The 26,671-nt window shown below is 37.7% G+C and overlaps 1 protein-coding gene across 1 annotated transcript; it reads left to right on the top strand.

The window, feature by feature from the left end:
- The first annotated feature begins 654 nt into the window (after window positions 1-654).
- On the top strand, window positions 655-4,015 carry LOC104228694 (protein ASYMMETRIC LEAVES 2-like). Its single transcript, XM_009781218.2, has 4 exons — window positions 655-972; window positions 1,740-1,810; window positions 2,591-3,023; window positions 3,673-4,015. The coding sequence occupies exons 3-4, from the start codon at window positions 2,660-2,662 to the stop codon at window positions 3,879-3,881; spliced, it is 573 nt and encodes a 190-aa protein (XP_009779520.1). The 5' UTR covers window positions 655-972; window positions 1,740-1,810; window positions 2,591-2,659; the 3' UTR covers window positions 3,882-4,015.
- The last annotated feature ends 22,656 nt before the right edge of the window (window positions 4,016-26,671 follow it).

The following is a 26,671-nucleotide window of genomic DNA, read 5'->3' as shown; positions in this document are numbered from 1 at the left end:
GATGGTAGAGTCTCGTGCTGATAACGTGTTATAAAATATAACCCAAAATAACAATATAGAACAAGCAAAACAAACTAAGAGATATAGATAGAAAGAGAGGAAGAGAGATTCTTATTTCTTCTTCAATTGTGTGTATTTTCCTATCTATTACAAGGCCTTTATATAGGCATAAAAAGTGAAGAAAATATGTCATGGAATATGTCATTGAACATACAAAATATGTCATTGAATATGTCATTAAGCATTTGAGATGAAGATCATGGAGGAAGAGTATACATCCACCATAATGTGATATTTATCATAACATCTACGATTTAATTTAGACCACAAATTTTTTTTTAAAATTAATTTTTCTTAAAATTTGTGCCGAGTCAAAGGCCGCCATATAAAATGAGATGGAGGGATTATAAATTAAATTCTGATTTACCCACCCACCCTCTGAAAGAAAGGGCCAAAACAGCAGTAACATCTTCAAGAGTATTCCTTTTTTCCGTTTGGCTTTATTGTCCACCATCTTTATATGCTTGTCTCCTGCCCCTTCTTTCTACTACTATATGCATTCAGCTTTTTTTCTGCCCATAAAAATGGAAACTTAAAGATTGCCATTTTATTCCTTTTCAAAAAATACCCTTTCACATGATTATTATTTATCCCTTCTTTTTATTAAGTACCCCCCCCCCCTCTGTTTAGCTACCAAATAGGGTTAATTCTACTTAATATCTTACTTCATCTTAGCTACATTCAGTACCAAACCCTAGAAAAAGTTTGAACTCTCTGTATATTCTCAAATATTGAACTGAACGAAAAGATAGTTTTTACTCCACGAGATCCAAAAGCTTGACTTTCAGCTGTCAATCACAATAATCGAGTCAAAATATAAATATGCGTTGAAAGTTAAAAAGGAAAATAATTTGGGCAGGGAAAAGAAAGGTTTGACCGAAGAGTTCGAGAACATTGGCACGGAAACTCGAGGTATAAAACTTCCCTTCTCATTCTTTTTTTATTTTTATTTTTTAAGTTCCATTCGTTTTACCAAGTTTTTCTTGGTTATAATTAAAAAAATCGAAATTTTGACCAATAGGTCACTTGTGTTATGTATTTCAACGAACGAAACGTCCCAAGCAATATGTGATTAATTAGATTGCTAATATAACATCGTAATGAGTGATACAATAGGGTTTAAGAAATATGAAGCTCTTCCTTTCATATCGTCTCGGGATCCAATAATTCCCATAACAACCACCCTAAATTCCTTATAAGTAATATGAGTATTATACTACAGTACTCCCTCCGTCCCATTTTAATTGTCGCTTTAGCTTAAAAATATTTATCCAAAATAATTATTATTTTAGGAATTCAAGATTAAATTTGTTACTTGTTTCCAACTATACTCTTGATATTAATGAAGTAATTGGCGTGAAAAGAGCTAAAATGTCAGTTAAAATGGGACATAGAGAATATTATTTAATTTTGTTTATTCTTAAGCACCTTATTTATTTATTCACACTTAAACCTCTTATATGTATACTTTAGGTTGGTTTCTGGTTAGTAGACAGTTCGAGATTATATGGAGAAAATTGCTTTTATATTAATGTAGAGATGTATATTTACTTCTTTTTTTTTGAAAGAGGGGAATATTTACTTATTTAGTTCTAACTTTCTATTTCTGCTGCTCCTGTCTTCTTCAACCCCCTCATCTTTTTCAGTCATACAATAAATACAGTATAACGTTTTTGTAGGGATACTTTCTCTTTCCTTTGGTTGAATTGCAGCAGCCAGATCGTGAAAGGGATAAGGAAAAAAAAAGCAGGTATATTATTTTCCTCCTCTTGGTTTGTACATTTCGTTTTCTCTCTTTCGGACATAGAGAAGTTAGAAATATAAGAGAAGGGGGTTAACTTGTGTCAAGATTCAAGAATATGTCGCAGTCCATCAAGGAAACAATTAATTAGTCCTAATAAAGGCTCTTTAGGATGTTCAAACATACTTTATAAAGCTTTCTTCAAACTCTTCACAAAATTTCTGAGAAAATATATAATCAATAATTCCAATTGTGAAACTGTTAGTTACTTCAGGGGCAATCCGGTGAACTAAGTATCCCGCATTCACGCAGGGTCCGGGAAGGGCTGCATCGCAATTGTGTGATATAAACAGTCTACTCTAATACAAGCATCAATAGCTGCTTTTACAGTTCGAATTCGTGATCTATAGATCACACAGAGACAAATTTACTATTATTCCAAGGCTCCCCTTTAAATTGTTAATAGTTACTTCAATGTTCTATTTAAAAAGTTACAACTTTTCTTATTTCAAAATTCTCTAATTTTAAAGTTTCTCAATTTACCTTTAATGACTTATTTTTATACAATTTTAATAAATGAATGGCGTGTTAAATAATTGATTAAGAACATAAGCTCTAAGTGTAGTGAAGGTGTGCGTCAAAATCTTTTTTTCCCCTTTGTTATTCAACTCTATGCTCAATCAAACATCGTCATATAAAATGCAATGAACGAAGTCGTACTTAGGCTTATTTATGAAGCATCACTCATACTTCACTTCTAAATGATCCTATTTATGTTGTTATTTCCAGGTACTAAAGAGAAAACAAAGAAACAAAAGAAGAGAAGTGTTTGTGCAAAGTAGCTAATACTTGTCAATTATGGCTTCATCTTCTTCATCTTCATTGTCATCCTACTCACCATGTGCAGCATGTAAATTCCTACGTCGAAAATGCCAGCCAGAATGCGTGTTTGCTCCCTATTTCCCACCAGATCAACCCCAGAAATTTGCAAATGTTCACAAAATATTTGGAGCCAGCAATGTGACAAAGCTGCTCAATGAATTGCAGCCTCACCAAAGGGAAGATGCTGTCAACTCTCTCGCTTATGAAGCGGACATGCGCCTCCGCGACCCCGTCTATGGTTGTGTTGGCGTCATTTCGCTTCTTCAACATCAGCTTCGACAGCTCCAACTTGATCTTAGCTGTGCCAAATCCGAGCTTTCCAAATACCAGAACTTAGGAGGTATTCAGTCGTCTGACTACTTTATCTAAATGTTTAAGCTGTTAAACAGACACAATTTTATTTACTTAATTTACATCATCACCACAAGGGGAGCGTTGACGTAACTGGTAAAATTATTGTCATGTGATCAGGAGGTCACGGAATCGAACCGCGGAAACATCCATTGTAGAAATGCAGGGTAAGACCATTGTGGTCCGGACTTTCCTCGGCCCTCGCGCATAACGAGAGCTTAGTGCCAATGGCGGAAACAGAATTTCCGCTAAAGGGGTTCAAAAAATAAAAAAAATTAAAATTAAAAAAATTGCGGCCAATAGGAATTGAACTAGTGGTCTCACAAAGTTTTTGAACCTCTTTGATCACTAAACTATGCTTTTGAGTTGTGTCAAGGGAATTTAAAACATAATATATAGAGGTAAGCAACAGTTATTTTTAGCGAAGGGGGTTCGAGTAAATCCCCTTCCGCGCCCTTAAATCCGCCCCTGCTTAGTGCACCGAATTGCCCTTCCAATTTACATCAACAGCACGCTTCTTCATGTGCGGGCCTAATATTTCAATAATGAAAATTGAATTGTGTGACCATCAATTATTAGTTTAAAATTTAAGTAAAGGTAATAAAATTTTATTTTGTTTAATTTATTTTATTCAACAGGAGGCATTGCTAGTACGAACAGTTATGGCCTCTTGGCAGCAGGCAATCAGCATAATTTGGGGTTCAATTTTATGGGAGGAGGAGGAGGGGGTGGGAGGCCAGACCATAACCACCACCTCTATCACCATCAATTTTTCCCTAGAGATCAGCAACAACAACAACAAATTATACGAAGATTTGAAGGAGGAAGTAATAATTTTGGAGTTTGACTTCAATACACTGAGAAATTATTTGTTTAAAGGCAAAATTATGTTGAGATTATATATACAGATTGTAATATTGAGATTAATAATTCCTGAATTATTCAGTACGTATTATCATCTGTTTAGTTCATTATAGTGATAAAAATAGATTATACAGTGTACAAGATTCTAAAACATATGTTTGCTTTTAAATTGAATAAATTTTTGTTTCAAACTTTAACCTAGACCTTCATAACAGAAAGGGTGGCAGAAGGAGAATTTTGAAATTTTACTTATTTGGTTAGGTTTAAGCTAATTCTTGAATTGTTATTCTACATTGGATATGGTATAAAATTATACCGGTATTACTTATATCGAAAATGAAAAACCACCCAAATTACAAAGCATAAGATAAGCTTGTTAAATTTAGATTTAAAAGATTATGTTCATAATCACGATAACCAAATGAGCTCATGTAAAAACGTCTTTATACTATTATATTACCTCTAAGATAACTAAAAATAACTGGTCGTAAACAAACTAGATATAATAATGTGAAGAAAATAGTTACCATTATACTGGGGAAAGCAAGCGATAGCAAAAATAGCATGACTGATAGGGAACCCTTTGAAAGCAGACAAAGCAACTATTATGAAGGAGAGAATGACATATGCAAGAGTACTGGTGGAAGTACCAATCAACAAGGTATTCCTAGACATAATAATGTTTGAAAACGAGCATGGTCACATTGTGGAACAAGAGGTGGAGAGTGAATGGAAGCCAATACTATACACTAAGTGCAAAAATTATGGACATGAGCTGAAGGAATGCAAGAAATATATAAGGGAAGAGATAAGTAATAAAGCCCAAGAAAGGAAAGAAGAAGTGCAGCAGGGAGAAGAGAAGGCTAACAAAGACGAACAACCATAAACTAACAAAGAAGTTGACAAGGGTACAGACATAGAAAAGAAGTTTCAACAAAGGCAGGGAAGCAAGTGATGGGGAAACAAAGACAGGATAACTTCTACTACAGAAGAGGTAATGCAAGGAGAGGGATAGTGATCAGAGAACCTCAAATTAATACTGGAAACTCATTTGGAGCATTAGGTGATCAGAGCAACAGGAATGAAGGGATAGCTAAACCTTCCTGCCCTGGAGGAGGTGAAGCTGAGGGGGGCCCTGGACATGGGAAGGGTGGGGGAAACCCCAACCCTAATGGATATCATTGGTTTTTGGAATGCCAGACAAGCCAGATAAGCAGAAAGAAATGAACCTGTTTATCCACAACTTGAGAGTTTTCTTGTTTGGGTTTCTGGAAACAAAGATAAAAAGAGCTAAGGCACATAAAGCTTTTTTTATCTTTGTCAAGGCTGGTCGTTTATAACAAATCTAGACAAACATCCAGGAGGTAGGATTTGGATGGTGTGGAAACCTCAGTTATATGAGGTAGATATCAAAGAAGTCACTGAACAAATGATTCACAGCACAGTAAAGCACAGGGGGAATGGACTGAGATTTAATGTTACTCTGGTATATGGCTTCAATGAACAAGCAGCAAGGAGGAAACTATGGGGTGACAATAATCATATAGGGGTCAAAATGGATGGACCATGGGCTATGATGGGAGACTTTAACTGTGTATTAAGCAAGGAGGAAAGAATTGGAAGCAAGGTAACTATGGTTGAAACTAGAGATTTTAGACAATGTATAGAAGTTTGTGGTCTGAAGGAGCTGAGATCCTCATGAGCTTTATTCACATGGAACAACAAACAAGGAGGAGATAGTCGAGTGTACAGCAGGATAGATCGAGTGTTGGTTAACACTGAATGGGTGACTGACTTACCTGCATCAGAGGTGCATTTCATGAATGAGGGCATCTATGATCACTGCCCAGCAATCATAAACTGGGAAGGAAGGAATGCAGGGGGAAAAAGACAGTTCAGATACTTCAACATGTGGAGGTGACTCCAGAATTCCAAACAAGAGTACAAGAAGCTTGGGAGAAGGAAATACAAGGCACACAGATGTACAAATTGGTAGGAAAGCTGAACAGAACCAAAAGTGTACTGAAAAGATTGAACAAGGAAAGATTTTTTCAGTTGTGGAAAAAATGGTTGAAACAACAATGGTCAACCAGACAGAATGTCAAGAAAAGATCCAAAAAGATCCAAAGAATGCTGAATTAATTGAAGATAAAGTCAGATTGATGAAAGAAAGTATCAAATGGAATGCTGCTAAAGAGCAATTTTTGAGACAAAAAAGTAAGATACAATGGATGAGGCAGGGGGATCAAAACACAAAATACTTCCATAGTGTAATAAAAGGCAAAAGAAATACAAATAGGATTTTCTCTATTAAAGATGTTGAAGGGAAGGAGATAACAAATGTTGAAGGGATAGTAGATGCTTTTATAAATTTTTACAAGAAGCTGCTAGGGAAAAGCAAAGGAGATAGGCAACATGTGTGCAGTAATCTTGTAAGGAAAGGGCAAGTGGTTCAACAGGAACAAAGAGAACAACTAGAAGCTCCAGTTACAGATAAGGAAATTAAGGCAGCTTTATGGTCAATTGCAGGAGACAATCCCCAGGACCCGATGGTTATGGGTCTCAATTCTTTAAGGATTGTTGGCCAGTGGTAAAGCAAGATGTCACTGGAAGCGTAATGGAGTTCTTCAACACTGCAAAAATGCTCAGGATTATCAACAAAACAATCCTAACTCTCATCCCAAAAAACAACCATGCAGCTGAAGTAGGAGACTATAGACCCATTGTATGTTGCAATACAGTCTATAAAATAATATCAAAGGTGTTATGTAACATGCTAAAAGGTGTACTACCTTCAATAATAGCTGAGAACCAAAGTGCATTTGTGGAAGGCGGAAGTATAGTGCAAAACATACTGATATGTCAAGACCTGGTGAAACTGTATAACAGAAAAAAATCAACAAGTAGCTATTTGATTAAAATTGATCTAAAAAAAGCATATGACTTTGTGGAATGGGGATTTGTGGAAGAAATATTACATGCACTGAACTTTCCTCCCAAATTCATCAAATGTACTATGGTATGCATATCAACAACCCAGTACTCAATTGCTTTAAAAGGAGGACTTTATGGATGTATTGAGGGGAGAAGGGGATTACGACAGGGAGATCCTATATCACCTCTCCTTTTTGTAATATATATGGAGTACTTCACAAAAATAATGCAATGGGTATCCACATTAGATGGATTTGCATTTCACACAAAATGCAAAGGTTTGAAGCTAAATCACATATGCTTTGCAGATGATGTTTTGATGTTCTGTAAAGGTGAGTATCGAAGTATAATGCTTATGTTGATAAATTTGCAAACATTCTCTGATGCATCTGGGCTGAGCACTAATGCTGGGAAATCTAATGTATATAGTGCAAACATGGATAGACAATGTTTAGAAGGTATATATGAAATAACTTGGTACAAACAGGGGGAGTTACCATTCAAATACTTAGGGGTGCCAATAGCTGCAAGGAAGCTGAATGCAGGAGACTGTGAAATGTTGGTGGACAAACTTAGTACAAGAATCCATTCATGGGGATCGAAAAACTTATCATATGCAGGAAGGGTCCAATTGATCAACTCAGTGCTAATAAACATTCATTCATATTGGGCAGTAATATTCATCCTACCAAAGAAAGTTCTTAAAGACATTACTGCAATGTGTAGAAACTATATATGGGCTGGAAAAGGCATATCAAATAAGGTGCCATTAGTTGCATGGGACCTTGTTTGTAGACCAAAAAGAGAAGGAGGAATGGGAATAAGGGAGTGCATAATATAGAATGAAGCTGCTATAGCTAAGTATGTATGGCACATTGTAAATTAAGAAGATAAGCTATGGGTCAAATGGATTAACTATATATATATATATATATATATATTTTAAAAGAAACAACTGGTGGCAATATAATCCCCCACAATACAGCTGCTGGTATTGGAGGAAAATATGTTCTATTCGCGATACATATGTTGCAGGTTACACAGAAAATGAATGGCAAACAAAAACAGAAAAATACACAATTAAGAGTAGCTACCACTGGAGAAGAGTAAGACTGGAACAATGGGCTTGGAGTAGAGAGGTGTGGAATAAAATGAACATTTCTAAACAGTGTTTCATCTGTTGGCTTGCAATGCAAAGGAAATTGGTGACAAAAGACAGAACATTGAGAATGAAAATTACAGAGGATAGTGATTGTATGCTATGTGAAGGAAAAACAAAATCAATTGACCACCTTTTCTTTGAATGCACATTCTCTAAGATGTGATTAGCTAAAGTATTCAAATGGATAGTTATGAACATTAAGAACACAGAGGTAACATGGACATGGAGAATGATGACAAGAATAGCACAAGGAAAAATAGGGAGATCATTCACATTGGCAGTGTTGGCAGCAGTTATCTATCACGTATGGAAAGCTAGAAATGAAGCAGTTTGGATGAAAAAAGTGCCAAGACCACAAGCAGTACTGGAGCAGATACAATATACATGCAAATATAGGTGCATGGAAGTTGTACAGAAGAAGGCTGGATTGAGGAACTATATAGGTAAATAGAAATAAAATGTATAGAAACATACAGATAGATAGGAAATATAGCTGAGATAGAGGAAAGTCAGAAAGGATAGAGGAAGAAATGATGAGAAATATGTATGTTTTGGTTTGGGATGATTGAACAAAGATTTATTTTCCACCAAAAAAAAAGAGGCGTATCTGGGTCAAGGGATATGAGTTCACATGAACCCATACTCTTTTCTCTAGATACGCCTCTTTTTATATGCGTGCACCTATTCTCAAACACTCCTATGGTGCAATTATTATTGAGTGCACTTTTACAATTGAAATTTGCGGTTCAAATTCCACTCTGAACGGTATTGTTTTCGACACAAAGTCTGTGTGTGTGTGTGTATATATATATATATATATATATATAATTACTAAAATTACAAAAAGAATATTATTTTGAACTTATAATTTCAAAAGTGTAGTGAGTTCATGGTAAGAGACTAAAATTAAACCCGTCAAATATTAATTCTAGATCAATCTCTTCACAACAGTGTACTCATCCTCTTGAAATCCTGAATTCGTCTCCGATAAACTATAATAATATATAGTTTGCATTGGCTTATATAGTTGGTTGATAACACGTGTGACTCAGTGCATCAAAGACATCCAAAAAAGTGAAGCAAAGATACGTCACAACCCTAAAGTTTAGGGATTACACAGATTCGATGTGTTGAGTTTGGGGCAGAGAGTGGGATAGTGACGGAGATACTCTTTATTTTATTTTTTTCACCAATATAATGACACGTAGATACTCTTTAGTAAATGCTAATATATATCTTGATAGAATAGCTCCTCTTTTGTATCACTTGAATCTTGATTTGTCAAAAATAAAATGCTACGGTTATGAGAATGGTAAAATAATTTTCAGATGGGATACAATGTAGCGAATAGGGGGTTTACATAGTAATCTTATTTGTAATTGACTGTCTTATTCTATATCTGCCCGTTATAATTATTTATTGCATTTATTGTACGTTAGATAATCAATTCGTAATTGATGGTGTAATAATACAAATTTCGTGTAACAAGATTAATTGATTCTCTCCTCATTCGTAATTATAAACGATTTTCCGTGTCATATTTGTTGCAATCCTCTTATGATCAGTTCCGGGACTAATAGTTACGGTATTGACATATTTAGTTTCGAGTGTTCCTTACACATCATTCTTTCACCTCCTTCGTACCTTGCTGACACGTATTGTCATCTAACTGATTCACGTAACGAGTCTATCTTTCACTAATATAAATACAAAAAAGTAAATATTTATGTTAAAGACAAAACAAAACTTTAAATTCACCCCAATTTCATATTCGACTTAAAAGTCAAATTATGATAATAAACCGATTGAGGGCCTATGCGAAATCCACCAGTGAATGAGAGGTTGTTGAAGACATTAATAAGTAGTGAAGGACAATGCACAATCAAAAAAACCAGAAACATTTAAATGTAGGAGCATTCAAGGAGTAGTAGTATATATTAGGGTTAGGGTTTTTATTTTAAAAGGCAAAAAGAAAAAGGACTTTTGTCGTCAGAGTCATGATGTACTGGTTGAGTGCAACGCAATGATGGTATTTTGCCCTTTTTTAAATGTAAATATTGTTGGCAGAGAACAGTCAACAGTGAGGGTGGTGGGTATGTTTTCTCTCACACATCTCATAGTCTCACCAAGTACCCCCTTTAACCAGCTCCATGCGTTTGTCGTCATGGCCATGAATTTTATTTGTAGTTTTTCATCCAATATCCGATACTTGTATTGTAGTCTAATTATATCCGAATTCGCGTCGTATAAGATCCAATTCGGAAAAATTTCTCCCTATTAAGAATTTTTCTATACCCAAACCACTGGTTAAGGCCATGAATGGGTTGCCTTGAACAATAACAACAACATACATAATGTGTTCTTACAATTGGGTTTTGGGTAGTGAGGTGTATGCATGCTGTATTCCTATCTTGTATGACATAAAAAAGTTATTTTCGATAAACCCTCCTCTAAAAAATATTTTTTCAAAATACGTTTGAAGAAAAAGTATTGACAGCAAAATAGTAAAGATAACTAAATCAGACAAGAGGGGTTGCTCTGATGGTAAGCAACCTCCGCTTCCAACCAAGAGGTTGTGAGTTCGAGTCTCCCCAAGAGCAAGGTGGGAAGTTCTTGGAGGGAAGGATGCCGGAGGTCTATTTGGAAACAGCCTCTCTACCCCAGGGTAGAGGTTGTGATGGTTGTATTATAAAACAAGAAATACATAATATTACCACCAAAGTTGTTACATGATATGAATATATTATTTAAAATTTTCGATTAAAAGACTCATTAAAAAGTAAGCATTATCTTTTAGGATTTTCTTTCGTATTTAAATTCGAGACATTTGATTAGAGAGGGAGGAATCCTCTATATTCATATCATGTAACAACTTTGGTGGTAATATTATGTATTTCTTGTTTTATAATACAACCATCAGCAATTCAACTTCAATTTTATTTTTTTTAACAATCTACTTAATAATAGATGCATCCTCTATATTTAGAAACCTAACACGTAAACTCCTATATAATGAAAATTCTACATAATATACTATTATATTATGTAGAAAATTTGAGTTTTTTCTTTTAATAAAAGGATGTATCTGTAATTGAATCATGTCACATGAGTGTGCAGAATAATTTAATTTACTCCGTTTTAATATTTATTTCAACTTTTTTTTTTCAATTGTTGAAAAAATGTTTAAATCATCAACCTATTTTTAAAAATATTTATTTCAACATTTCAACCCTCACCTTGTTTATATATTTGTACAGTGACAATCCTAGACATTTGTACAATGCACACAATGAAGGGAAAATAGTGATATCTTTAAAACTATTGAGGTGTTTGATTCTTTTCTTTTCACGACAACAATTCCATGGGGACATTACTTCTAAAGCTAAGGACTGCCAACAAAACTAAGAGGGTCATGTCCAAATTAACTGGCCCTACTCTATAGGAGCGTTTAAGAGCTTGTTACTAAATATATGAACAGTTCTTGGATTGTGTCGAGGGAATTCAATTTACTTTAGTAACAAATTTTAGATCTTATACATATAGTGTAATTTTTCGGCAAAAGAAAACTCAGTATGAACCCGTTGCGCCCCTAACTTCCCCTTACATGCCATTCCATTCCATATTTTCCAAGTGTTGCAAGGTCAAGAAACGTCAAAATCCATAGGCAAACAATTCGTAAGTATTTGATGACGTTTTATTGCTTAATCTCAGTTTAATGGTTTTGTTGTCCTAAGGAACCCTTGAAAATTTGGTGCTCGAGAAAAAAAATATAGATGGAATTGAATTCACACTTAACAAATAAGATTAGTACACAGGACTTTGAGAATATCTATTCAAATATATGTAGAAGTTACATAAGTAGATGTTTACTCGCATAATGACTTCAAAAACCAGACGTGCATTATCTACTAAATTGAACATGGATTTAATTTACATACATCATCAATTTAAATTTTTTTACACTATATATAACTGTATCTTATATTGTTGTACTATACAATCTATCTTATCATTGAGGACTGCTTAATTATCTTTTGAGTCATGATTTGATAATATAAAAATATATTCGCCCGTCAATTTACACAGAGTTAAACTTGACATAATGGATTTAAGAACAAGCTCGAAGTTTAGGGCTTAATGCATTTAAACATTGCTGGTTCTTACTTCGAACTTTAATTTACTTGATTTTGTTGCAAGAACGTTACTGAACTAATTTTCTTGCGACTAATATCACTATTGAGTCACCTCCGAGGGTTATAATGAGATGGATAGGTATTTGACCAGAAAGTATGACTTTCGGTTAAAACGATTATATTTGTGTAATAACGGATTAAGCCTAGTTAATGATAATATCTCTAGACGTGGATTTCGAAAATATGGCTAACGTATATATGGATCCAGGGAGTTGACAGTAACATTCAATAAATGTTTCAAGAGGTATAAGTAATAATAGAGAAGTAATTTAACCAGCAATAAATAACAATAAATGGCATTTAGTAAAGTAGGAGAAGTTGTTCACCCAATAAATAGTGAACTAGGTGATTATTCCTCCTGACAATGATGAGAGACAAACAGAACTTAGAACATTCGAAATATTCTCGGATCTGGTGGAAACGTGTGGGAAAATATGAATAAGAATCTTGATGAAAAGGTAGTCATTGTATCTTTAATTTACAAGAGAGAGAGAGAATCTTTTAGCAAAATCTGCTCTTATCACAATGAATATTACATACCTCTATTCATTACCCTTTTTTCCTATTTATATGGAACATACCCTCAGCAACCCTTTTTTACTGGGTTGTTGTTTTTGTTGTTGATACCCCCAGCAAACCCTAATAGTACGAGTGCAGAGAATATCCATTGGAATATTCTCTTCAATATCCTATTTTAATGATCTAGCCGTTATTGCTCTTTCTGCGGTGCTGGATTTCACCACCATTTGCATATCGACCACGAGCCTCGCTATTTCCTATTTGACCTCAGCTGACTCTTTTCTCGGTGTTATTTTACCATAAGTACTAAGACGGATTTTGGCATATACAATTAGTCCCTCCGCTTATTAATGCTGGCCTCAAATGACCTTAATGAGCGGATTTTGTTGGCAAATTTGGACGAGCGAGTCGGGCAGTGATGTTTCAGACGAGACGACGGCATGACCTTTCGTGAGCCGCAACTGTTGGGGTTGTGTCGTTTTCGCACCAGAATGATGTCATGATATCATGCGTCATTACGATGCGTTTTGCCGATGCTTTATGTTGTTTCTTGTGCGACTATCAGTTGCAGCTGCCATTTCGATTCTAGTGCTAGGTAATGATGGCATAATTTCTCGGTCTTGATGTTCGAATTCTTATAAATAGGGGTGTGATGACAATCATTTGTTCTTTATATGTTTTTCTCATCAAAACTTTGTGACTTCTTCTCCTTCTTTCATTGTTGTGTGTTTCCTTTCTGGTGATTCTTGTTGCGTCTAGTCCTTTCTTGTCTGAATATCCCCTCTCGAAAAATATGGCTAGTGTATCTTCTGGTTTTACTACTATTGAAGATAAGAAATTCCCTACGGTGGAGGAAATAATTCCTCGTAGCGAGAGAGTTAGGTCTAACTTTTCGAAGGCGGCTGAAGACGAACCCGGGGCCTCTGAGTCGGCGATGAAAAAGGCTAATCTAGCAAAGCTTAGAGCAAAATTCAAAATTATTACCCGCATTGATTTGATCCCTGCAGAGCGGGACGTGGTGCAAGTCCACCATCCAGGGCATTGTGCGTTCTGTACCTACCCTTTTCACGTCGGCTACACTCTCCCCCTCCTCCTATTAGCGGAGGAGTTTTGCCATTATTATGGTGTTTGCCCAACTCAGTTCTCTCTATATATCTACAAACTCATTAGGATGCTTACCAAATTTGCTGAATTGGTTGGAGTCGACATCACACTTCGGCATTTTATGCATCTCTTCACCCCCAGTTTCTATAGGGGACGATGTTGAACCTTCGCCACTGAGGGGGAAAATGCCTGGTGGTGAAGACAGATGATAAGACGAACCGCCAATTCTGGCATAATTTCTCTCTTGTTAGAACCGAAGATGTGGTGGTGAATGCGCACGGCTTCGCCTAGACTTGTAATTACACTCGTAAGCATCTAATCTTTCTCCATTAAAACATTTAATTTGCTTATTTTTGGTCGTTAATTTTGAACTCTGGTCCCCTTCTTATGCATCCAAGACTACGCCCCCTCCTTTGTTCTGGGATATTTCTGATTGGGTTGGTTGGGTTCTCCCTCACACCGTGGGGATTCGCGAATGGTCGGGCTTTTTCAAGAAGTTTGGTCCAACTCCTTCATTTAACGGTGAGTTAGTCCGTTTCTTTTTGTTTAGTTTTGACCTCTTAGTCGTCTACTTCTTACAGTCTTCCTTCGCTGATAATGATAACCTAATTTTTCTTTTTCAGGACGAGGACCTTCGAGAAGGACGAAAGCTCCTCCTTCTTCATTCCATAAGGGGAAACCTGCCTCCTTTTCGGCATCTATTCCGTCTATGGACGAGGCGAGGCATGTACGCTCTTCCATTGCCATTCCCATTCGTCCGCAACTAAGTCTGTTCAGTCTTCGGCACCATCCACGGCTGATTCGGCATCGGCCTCTTCTCCGCCTACAGACATTTTGACCGCGGGGGCTTCCAAATTCCCCTTTACACTGTCCTATAGATGAAGATGAGGAATCACCGCCAAGGGAGGAAAATTTAGTGCCCCGTAAGAGAAGGTTGGTAAACATTGGTGATCAGGTTGCCTAGGCAATAGATTTAGCAATGGGTGAGATAGCGACCATAGTAATTGAGGATGATGTCGAGTTAGCATCTGACGTTCCGATCGGAGGCTGTTGAGGGCATCCCTCTTCCTTTTGTGGCAGTAGGAGTCAAAAGGTCGGCCGTTGTGGCTTCTGATAATTTGTGAAAGGACAGGTCGTCGACTTTGCAGCCGGCTAACAAAGCTCCTTCAACGGTCGATAAGAGAGGCAAAGGTGTAGCCGAGGAAGGCTACGAGATGGGATTTGATCTCGATGTTGATGAGATGAGGATGATGGAGGAGGGGTTCACCCAGCTCGATGTGAGACTAGAGGGGTCCATGCGGACAATCACGATCCCCACGGACCGTGATTTATTGAAAAACATCGAGAACGTGGTCCATGCCCTTGGTCCCATTTGTTTCGATGTGGAGGGTGTAACCCTCCCGGAGTTGGATGATGCCCCTTTGTAGAGGATCATAGACGGCCTTGCTCTCAGGGTAAAAATTCAGGGCTTCTTTTTCCTGTCTGCTCTATTTAGATTTTCGATCTTCGCCTTAGTGGTTCGCCACTGTCAGCGGGGATGTTTTAGTGTTTGACTTTTTTATTTGTGACTGTGATTTTTGAAATTAAAAGTGCACGAAGAGAGGAGAGGCGTAAGGCCATTTTTATGAAGTTGCAATGGAAGTATCGCAAGTACCGTGGCAAATATCAAGAAATTTGCAGGCAGTTTGCCGAGGATAGCAATTTGCAGGCCTTTTAGAATGAACTAAAGCAGAAAGATGACGAGCTCGTGAAGGTCATCAAGAAGTGAAGCGTCCTTGAGTGGACGTTTATAAGTAAAGAAGAAAAGCTTGAAATCAGCAAAGGGGTCGAAGTCCAGTGCGGCAATCTCCAAGCCCATATGGTCTCACTGCGCGCCGAGCAAGAGGAATGTCAATTCAAAGCTGATGCTCTAAGTAGCGAGGTTTCCGAGAAGGTAGAGGACCTAGAAAAGGCGGAGTTGGCTCGGTTGGGGCTATGAGAAAGGCGGAGGCTTTGGAAATCGCGATCCACGTTCTTCGTTCCAAATGAGAGAATGCCTTGGAGAAGGCTAGTCTCAAAGAAGGGTGGCTTGATGAGCGGATTGGAGATTGGAGAAAGAAGCTTCTGGTCTTCTGAACGAGTTATCGCTTTTGCGGGTGAGAAGGCCCAATTACTGGTTCGGCCATCCTCTTCTGTGTTTCTGATTTTCCTGATGTTCCTCGAGAACTGTACGAGGAGTGGATTCATGCAGAGGCCCAACTGGATATATTTAGAGATCTGATAAGGGTAGGAACCGTTTCAGAAGCTGTCTTCAAAGATGCTCGTGTTAAGGCACGTGAAGCTCGGGTCGCTTGTGGTTATCATCCTGCCACACTAAAGGTCGGTGACAATGAGGAAGACGCAGATGTGGACTGGATTGAAGACGATGTCTAGTACGAGAATGCGTACCCTGAAGGTGATGGTGAAAGAGTAGAAGGAGATGGCCCAAGTGGGAAAACCAATGGCACTGTTAGGCCTGGCGGCTACTAGTAGTTTTCCTTTTTCCTTCTTTTGTTTTGCTGTAAACTTGTGCATTTTTGTTGGCGTCTTTACGATCCTTTGTATAAAAAAATATTCTAAGTATGAAACATGTCAGCTTTGTTATTTGTACATGATTCTTTTTCTTTGGTTCGTGCTTGTATGATTTTTTATTTTCTTAGTCGTAATCACTTAGCTTAAGTACGGTTGAACATATCCTATGTTTAATTGCAACCGAGAGTCCTATAAATTGGGGTCCGTTGTAGCAGATGATCTCTTTGGGGAGGCCGAAACATCATATGATGGTTTTCCATATGAAGGCGATCACTTCATGTTCGCGTATTTGGGCGAATGCTCCTGCTTCTACCGACTTAGAAAAATAGTCAGTTAAAACCAAAAGAAATCACATGTTACTTCGCCCTACTGGGACGGGCCCACGATGTCCATTCTCCATTTGATGAATGGCCAGGGGGAAGTGACAGAGTGTAGGTGCTCGCCTGCTTGGTGAATTATTGGGGCATACTTTTGAGATTGTTTGCACTTCTTCACGAAATTTGTGGCCTCCTTTTTCATAGTGGGCCAGTAGTGCCCTGCCCGTATGAGGCATCTGACCGAAGCCCGATTTCCGAAATGAGCTCCACAGTTGCCTTCGTGGACATCCTCAAGGACGTGCTGCATCTGATTTGGGCCTAGGCATTTCGCTAGAGGGCCACCGTACGTCCTTTTTTACAGGTCATTGTGAATGATGTTGTACCGGGCTACTTGCATTCGCAATTTCTTGGCCTATTTTTTATCAATTGGGAGTACATCATCCTGCAAATATGTAATAATATGTCTACGCCAGTCCCAAGTCAGGTTTATGGTTCTTACCTCGATTAGGTCTATCGATGAGTTGAGAATGTGGACTACACTTTCGTCTCCGATAGCAATGTTTTTTGTGGTTGCGTCTAATTTGGCAAGGCCGTCCACCTCGGTATTCTATGCTCGGGGGATCTGGTCGAGTTGACATTCGTCGAACTCGGGAAGCAGCTTGTAGATTTTGGTCTGGTACTTTTGCAACCTTTGTTCCTTGATCTGGAAAGTCCCTGTGACTTGGTTGATCACGAGTTGAGAATCACAGCGTAGTATTAGCCATTTCGCTTCGTATTTAAGTGCTAGTGTTAATCCTGCAATTACAGCCTCATACTTGGCCTCGTTGTTAGTCATGTCCGGGCACCTTATGGACTGGCGAATCACTTTGCTTGTTGGGACTTCGAGTACGGGTCCTAGTCCGGGCCCTGACATGTTGGACACGCCGTCAATGTATAGGACCCAGAGTTCTTGTGTTTGGGGAGAAGTGTGGACGACTTCTTTTTCAACTTCAGGCATTATTTTTATGCTAAAGTTGACGACGAAGCTTGTAAGGACTTGAGACTTTATTGTTGTTCGCGACAGATATGTGATATCATTCTCGCTCAGTTGGATGGCCCATTTGGCCAACCTTCTCGATAGCTCGAGCTTATGCAAAATGCTTCTTAAAGGGAAAGTCATGACGACCGAGATTGGGTGGCTTTGGAAATATGGTCTAAGCTTACGTGAAGCTAAGATTAAGGCCAGTGCTAGTTTTTCGAGGTGAGGGTATCTTGTCTCGGCATCAACTAGTGTTTTGCTAATGTAATAGATGGGAGACTGTGTACCTTTATTTTCTCGAATGAGGACTGCGTTGATAGCTACTTCGAATACAGCAAGGTAGACGAGGAGTTGTTCTCCCCGCTCTGGTTTTGAAAGTAATGGTCGCAATGATAAATATGTTTTTAATTCCTTCAAGGCTTGGATGCACTCTGAAGTCCAATTTGGAGGCCATTATCCTTTTTGAGTACATCGAAGAACTTGTGACACATGTTCGATGATCGCAAAATGAATCTTGAAAGTGCGGCGATATGCCCGGTTAATCTCTGAACTTATTTTTTGGTGGTTAGGTATTCTGGTATCCCTTCAATGGATCTGATTTGATCAGGGTTGACTTCGATCCCTCGCTGCGAAATTAGGAAGCCTCGAAATTTCCCTGAGGCCATGCCGAATGTACACTTTTGGGATTCAATTTTATCCCGTAATGTTTGAGTACGTCGAAGGATTCTTTCAAGTGGTCGATGTGATCTTCTTTCCTTTTGGACTTGACCAGCATGTCGTCTATATAGACTTCCATTATTTTGCCGAGTTGGTCTTTGAACATCCTCGTTACTAACCTTTGGTAAGTTTCCCCGATATTTTTCAACCTAAAGGGCATGACACTGTAGTAGTATGTCCCCTGGTGGGTGATGGAGGTGGTTTTTTCCTGCTCTTCTTCTTCCATGATAATATGATTATAGCCTGAGTAGGCGTCCAAGAAGCTCAGTAGTTAGTGCCCTGCATCGATGAGTTGGTCTATATGGGATAATAGGAATGAATCCTTAGGGCATGCTTTATTCAAATCCGTGAAGTCTACGCACATCCGCCATTTCCCATTCTTCTTTTTCACCATGACCATGTTGGCGACCCATTGGGGGTATTTAGACTCCTTGATAGAGCCATTTTCCTACAGTTTTTCCACATATTCACGTACTACATCATTAATTACGGAGTTGAACTTACGCCTAACCCGCCTCACCGAGGGGTGGAATAGGTCAACATTCAATATGTGCGTGGCGATTTCCTTTGGGATACCTTGCATATCTATATGGCTAAAAGCAAACAAGTCTGCATTAGTAGTTAAGAATTGACGAAACTTACACGGTTCCTAAAGTTTGCAGCCGATGTAAGCTTTCTTGATGTGGTCATTATTGTCTAATTGAACGGGGTCGAGGTCTTCTACGGTCGATCCTGTGGTTCGACTGTATCGAGGTCTTTAACGACGTCCTCGTTATCATCACATATCCACCTCGACCTTATTGATTGCTACGTCTCTTTTTATTATCCCTTCATTTGTTGAGTAAACGTGCAATCTAAGGCGATGCGGTAGCATTCCCAGGATATATGTTGCTCCCCTCGTATATTGAATATTTCCCATAGAGTTGGGAATTTGATGACTTGGTACAAGCTGGAGGGGATGGCTCTCATAGTGTGTATCCATGGTCGTCCTATTATGGCGTTGTACGTGCTATCCTAATCCATAATATGTAACGTGGTTTCTAGAGTGATGCAATCGGCCAAGATGGGGAGTGTGATTTTGCCAGATGTTCACTCAACTGCATTGTTAAAACCTGTTAGTGTGATGCAATGGGGTACTATCTTATCTTCGAGTTTCGTTTATGCAAGTACTCGAGGGTAGATAATACACACGCTGCTCCCGTCATCTACCATAATGCGTCTCACAATGGTATCTAAAATTTGTAAAGTGATAACAAGGGCATCATAGTGAGGGAAGACCAAACCATTGGTATCTAACTTATCGAAGATGATACTTTCTTCGAGTTCGTCATACCGTTTGTGGGTGATCGACCGTTTGAGCTTGTGGGTTGTGGTGAACTTCACAATGTTGATAGAAGCATCATCGCCACCACTGATGATCATGTAGACAGTACGGGTTAGCGAGGGCGATTTTAGCAGTCCCTGATGTTTTTCGCGTCCTCTGGCAAAGTTGCTCCTTCCCCAATCGCTCAGCAATTCTTTGATGTGTCCCTGTCGTATCATATTTACGACCTCCTGTATTAAGGCGATGCAATCCTCGGTTTTATGTCCTTATTCTTGGTGGAACTCGCAAAGGGCATCCAATTTTTTGGTACTCGGGCCCGACCTCATCTTTTATGCCCACTTCACCTTTGGTCCAAGCTTTTCCAAGCGTAGACTATTTCTGTAGGTGACATACAAAAATTGTGAGTGGATAATAAAGGTGGCATACCTCTTTCATTCCAGTGAGTCCCTGTCCTTGATCTGGATGGGCCCTCTTCGTGGGGGGAGAGGGGGGAGGAGGACATAATGGCGGTTCTAACATATGGTAGATGTCGTTCCATGTTGGGTTGCAGAGTGAAAGGTCCCTCTTAATATCATTTCTTTAACCTTTTCTGGATTCGGCTTGTACCAAGGTCAATCGATGAGTCGGCCCATTGAGGTCGTCTTCTTCTGCTCGGACCACGGCACAATATGCATTGTGTATTTTATCCCAAGTAGTTGGGGGATACTTCGTAAGCAAACTTAATAACTTTCTTGTTGCCCTTGAACCATTTCTGCTCAGCCCGTTATGGAAAGCTGCAACCGCCATCCCTTCGGATACATTTGGTAAGGTCATCCTTACTCGATGGAAACGGGCGAGGAAGTCCATCAATCCCTCTCCAGGAGACTATTTAATAGCAAATATGTTGTTTACTCTCGCCTCGGCCTTTTTGGCTCCAGCATGGGCCGTTATGAACTTGTCAGCCATTTATTCGAATGTTTCAATGGAACGCGTAGGCAGTTGTAAATACCATGTTAACGCTCCTCCTGTGCGGATCTCGTCGAATTTTTTCAACAAAATGGAGGACACTTGTTCCTTGGCGAGGTCATTGCCTTTCACGGCGGTGACGTAGCCAATCACATGGTCTTCAGGGTCGGTCGTGCCATTATATTTTTTCAAATAGGACGGCATTTTAAAGGTCTTTGGTATGGCATTTGGGACGGTGCCATCCCTTTATGGCTGCTCGATGAACTGACCGGCATCTCTCTTCGGCAAGATCTTTGGGGTGCTCGGTATCTTATCGACCCTTTTTTGGTGTTCTCTCATTTAATCCTGAAGTGCTTTGTTCTCGTTCTCCATTTCCTCCATCCTTTTTAGAATGGTTGTGAGGGTATCGTCACCTGTACTATTAACGACAATGTGAGTAATACCTGTCATTAGAGGAGGAAACTGGTCATGTTGCTCGTCTGTTGGTGGTATTACACAAGTCCTTGCATTTTCTGTAGCCGTGTCCTAAGAGGGCTTGGAGGACGCTGGTTAGCGTGTCAGTTAGCCAAGCCTCAAGGAGCTTTTTTACTGCTGGTGGCGTCTCTTCTACCACGGATGTGGAGGATCCTTTACCAAGGGATTTTGTGATGCTGCAGTGAGGCGGGGGTGACCCTCCACTCTTAGAGGAGGAGTTAGGCGTTGTATACTCATCCACTGCTTCAGAGCTCTCATTGATGGTGTTCATGAGGTTGGTTAGGAGGTGACCCATTATTCTCGTTTTTTCTTCTCGGTTACCTGCCATATTAGATCCGTGCATACAAAGAAAGGCGATCATGTTCTTGCCCCTTTTTTATGTTAGCGATCAGTGTTAGTTGTAGATCTAGAGGAAACTAATAATTTAACTAGAAAATTCCCATAGACGGCGCCAAATTGTTTGACCAGAAAGTATGACTTTCGGTTAAAACGATTATATTTGTATAATAACGGGTTAAGCCTAGTTAATAATAATATCTCTAGATGTGGATGTCGAAATTATGGCTAACGTTTAGATGGGTCCAGGAGGGATTTGACAGTAACATTCAATAAATGTTTCAAGAGGTATAAGTAATAATGGAGAAGTAACTAGCAATAATAATAATAAATGACATTTAAGTAACTAGGAGAAGTGATTCACCCAATAAATAGTGAACTAGGTGATTGTTAACAATGATGAGAGACAGACAGACAGATCTTAGAACATTCGAAATATTCTCGGATCTAGTGAAAAAGTGTGGAATAGTATGAACAAGAATCTTGATGAAAAGGTAGTTGTTGTATCTTTACAAGAGAGAGAATCTTTTAGCAAAATCTGCTCTTATCACAATGAATATTACATACCTCTATTCATTACCTTTGTTTTCCTATTTATATGGGACATACCCCCAGCAAACCCTAATAGTACAAGTGCAGAGAATATTCACTGGAATATTCTCTTCAATATCCTATTCTAATGATCTAGCCGTTATTGCTCTTTCTGCGGTGCTTGACCTTGACCATCATTTGCATCTCGACCACGGGCCTCGCTATTTCCTGGTCGACCTCGGCTGACTCTTTTCTCAGTGTTATTTTACCCTAAGTACTGAGACGGATTTTGGCATATACAATAGGACCCTTTTCCGAAGCGAATCTAGCATTTAAAATTTGGTCAGTTGGTTATTGGGATAAAGATACAAATCCTAGTATAAAATATGAGATTGTAATTACACTATGTTTAGTTAAGGGTATTAGCCAGTGGCAGAATAAATTTATACCAAAATAGTGGGATTAACTGATATATAAGGTGGGATAGTTAATTCTATGGTTTATCCTAACCCATGGATATCCTTGTCTCTCTCACCTGGTATCCAAAATATAACCGCATACAAATTTAAATTCTAGAAAGAGATATCATGTGTTAGTAATTGGGTTCTGAATTCAATTTAATACCAAATTTATACTAAAGTTATTGGCTTCTACCAAACATACGTCGGCTTCTAGCTCCTCCCCTGGAAAAAGTCCTGGCCGGTAAAGAACACTTCCCATTTTAATAGATCTTATAGGGCATGAATCTGAATTTATTCGAGTTCCAATGCAGATACCGATTATCAAATGAAAAACCAAAAAAAGTAATTGTATTGTGTCCAAATTAATACAAAGAGGACCCATTTTAAATTTCCATACAGACAGATACTAAAAAACAAAGGGAAGTAGGGAGATGAAGAAGTGAAAGGGACAGTTTTAAAAGTAGGGGGATATCCCGACACAATACACCAAGGATTGGTAGAAAAGCATTTAATTTCGGGTTGTCCCTCTGATAATACTTCTGCTATCACTGTTCTCTCTATTGTTCATGCAAAATATTCAAAAGATATGCTTTTTTGGTTTCAGCAATTACTGTACTACTACTACTACTTATTCTCCCTCCACACCCCACATTCAACCCCCCTCACTTTTCTGAACTCGCATTTATTGGACAATGCCAACACAAACACCCCCACCCCACCCTCATCCCATATGGTACGTATAACTAGTGATGATTGGGGTGTTCGTCGATCGGTACGGTACGGTATTTAGATATTTCGCTTCGGTATTTTTGATATTCGGTTTCTTAAAATGCAATATCAATACCGTACCTAATTAAATTCGGTATGGTTCAATTTTTCTCCTTTCGATTTCAGTAACTTCGGTTTGGTAACGTCGGTTTATTCGTTTGAATACTAATTAGTGCATAGAGTCATAGACTGTAATATTCTAAATTAAATTACTCAAAAGTACAAAACTAAAAATATTTATTGATAAAAGTTTTGTCCAAAACTAGCAAATATCAACCCATGGAGAGAAAACTGTATATAATTTGATCATTAGAAATGTCTTGTTACTTGCTTAGAGCTAATTGATGAACTTAGAGAATAAAGAAAAGTAAAATTTTAGATTTTTATATTTATGTTATATTTAATAATATGTGTATTGTGTAATATAATAGTATATATTTCGGTATGGTATCGGTATTTCATTTTAAAATACCAAATACCATATCTAATACCAATATTTTTTAAAACTTAAACCAAATACCATACCGAATACCAAAATATTGAATACCAAATACCAAAATTTTCAATTTCCAAATGGTAATTTGGTATTTACCAAATTATGCACGCCCCTAATGATGATCATGTGTAGTTTGTATACACCGTGTTAGTTTATTGTCACAATTCGACTTTTACAGTTTAGGTTGGAGTTGTAGGGATGTTCTAAGACTTTGCTTTGATATTACACATTACTCTCTCCGTTACAAAAAGATTGACACTATTTTTTTATTAGACACATTTCAATATTTTCTTAATGAAAAGTATTTATAGTCACACAAATGCTCCAACAGGTTTAAGATCACAAGTTTCAAAAGTTTTATAGTCATATAAATATTATGATTTCTTTAAGATCACATAATTCTGAACTTCATTTCTTTATTAAAATTTGTATCAAGATAATTGTGTGGTTAAAAAAACTTAGTAAAGCCACAATATTTATGTGGTTATAATAATTTCTTATTAACGGTAAACTGAAAAGTTTAAAAGTAAATCATTCTCAAATATAAAAATATCTTATTCTTTTTAAAATAACTAATAAGGAAAGTACCTCTTCTAATTAAATCACCATTTTATCTCATCTAAGTGCCTTTGGGGTAATTACCCTCCCCCCTCCACCCAAACCCCTTCAAAACCCTGTGTTCTTGTTCTCTCCATGTAGTCAGAGCCCCAGAATTGACTAATCCTATTCCTCTCTTTCTCATTTTTCTCTTGTTCTTTTCAGTCTGAAATGCAGACACACAAACAATTAAGAAATCCTTCTATCCCACTGCTTGACTATTCTATTCCCCTTAGCTTTATTCTATTCCTTGTTGGAGTTTGGCACTTACACTTTCCTATCCTCAGATGGAAAACTCACCTAAAAAAGGGCTCTTTTTCTCTGGCTTTTCTCTTGCTGTGCATGTGTGGAGAAAGGGGTTAAGAAAACAACTTATCAATCAGGTTTCAGCAGGAACATCTTATCCATATTTACTCTCCTCTGTCTCTCTCTTATTAATTTATAATAGCTACATATCCTTTTTCTTTTTTTGAAAAATTCTCAGGAAACCCACAGTTGTTGTTATCATTCGGGTGTGCACTGGATAACCTATTCATTGTGCAATAATCTGTAAACCACACAAAATATATAAACTGCACGATGCAAGCTTAGTCAGAGGCGGACCTATGTGTTAGAGTGAGGGAACATCGGAGCCCGTAAGCTTCGGCAGAAATCTTGTACTATATATATGTGGAGCCCGTAAGCTTCGGCAGAAATCTTGTACTATATATATGTATACACTTTGAAAATGGTTAATTTAAACCACTTGGCACCATGAACACTAAAATCCCTTAGGGGGCATTGGTTGAATAGAATATGTGCTCCCGTCGCGTAAAAACTCTAGGTCCGCCTCTGAGCCCAGTGCAACGAGCTCTGACTGAGGAAACTGTTAGTGAGGAGAATCAATCACAGGTCTCCCACGTGAGAAACCATTCTTTTTTTCTTTTTTAAATCCCTCTCAATTTAAGAGGATCTATAGTGTTTTCACACTTCTCCTCTAGCGTAATTCGAATCCAGCACCTAAAGATCATTGGTGGAGGTAATTTATCAATTGAGCAAGTTTCACTTGGGAAACCATTCACCTAACCCTTTTTGTCGCTTCTTTTTTTCTCTTTCTTTTAACTATTTTATTGAAAATGAAAACCATGCATGGCACAGCCTTGAAATAAAAAGTTAGAACCCTATAGAACTAATCATGAGTACGACCCATAACTATGCACTACATGTGTGGTGCCTATTCATATTGCAGACAACCTGTTGTTTCCTGACTGGACCTTTTTGTCTTCTTTACCTATGGGTCAATATTAACCCTTTTTAACAGTTTTGACATTGGCAATTTTCAACTTTTCTGTTTGGATTTTCTTTTCTTTCTCAAGCACAATTTATGTTTTTCTTTTCTTTTTTTTTAGTTTAACCATCTCGTATTTGGCGCTGTTGGCCGGACTAATTTAAATTCATGCTGCATAAGGCCATTTAGGAACAATTTAGTTAACCATATGTTAACTTTCTTTCAAGTTTTTCGCATACCTATAAAAAAAATACTCAATAGGCTAAATCATAAGAATATCTGTCTAAACTACTCTTTAACTTTCTACAAAATCAACTTTTTAAGTAATTAACACTTTACTAGTTAGAAAAATAATAAAATTTGAAAAAAGTAAAATAAAACTAATTTGGAAACAAAAAGTCAATTTTTATAAAACTTCAAATATTGACACTAATTGAGTTTGTCCTTAATATTTACTAGAAATGATGCTGGATGGACATTTTTTAAACCATTGTTTATATTCTTACCCTGCTAGCAAAAGTTTTGAAAAATAGTCACGCGTCAGAATTTTAGAACACACTTGTTAGAAATTGAAGCACCAAAAATTCTGACAATCACTATAATTTTCCCCGCAAGAATTTTGAAGCACCAAAAATTATGACGATCATCAGATTTTTCAGTCAAAATGCTAAAAAAATTCTGGTGATCTGTCAAGATTTGTGGCTAAATCCTGACGATGACCATAATTGCTAAAATCCTGACCAGCGTACTTTAAAATTCCAGTGATCGGGAAAATCTACTCACGTATTTTAAAATTTTGATACGAGACTTTTTTCACAAAACTTCTGTTACTGGGGTCAAAAAACAATAGTGGCACAAAAATATCCTATTTTTATCACTCTCTCTAATATTTAGTACCCAAACAGTACATATATGAAAGGCTTTTTTACTTTAACCACTCAGGCATTCTTTTTTGTTTCAGGCACCTGTAGTGAAAAACTATGAAAGAAGTCAAAAAAAAATGAAAGAAGTGGATCAGGAAAACTGTCATAAAGGAGATTGTTAGTTGAATTACTTAATA

This window comes from Nicotiana sylvestris, chromosome 3 (assembly GCF_000393655.2).
Source record: "Nicotiana sylvestris chromosome 3, ASM39365v2, whole genome shotgun sequence".
NCBI classification, from domain to species: domain Eukaryota; kingdom Viridiplantae; phylum Streptophyta; class Magnoliopsida; order Solanales; family Solanaceae; genus Nicotiana; species Nicotiana sylvestris.
The sequence above is the reverse complement of the archived record's forward strand: the minus strand, read 5'-3'. Positions and strand labels throughout refer to the sequence as shown.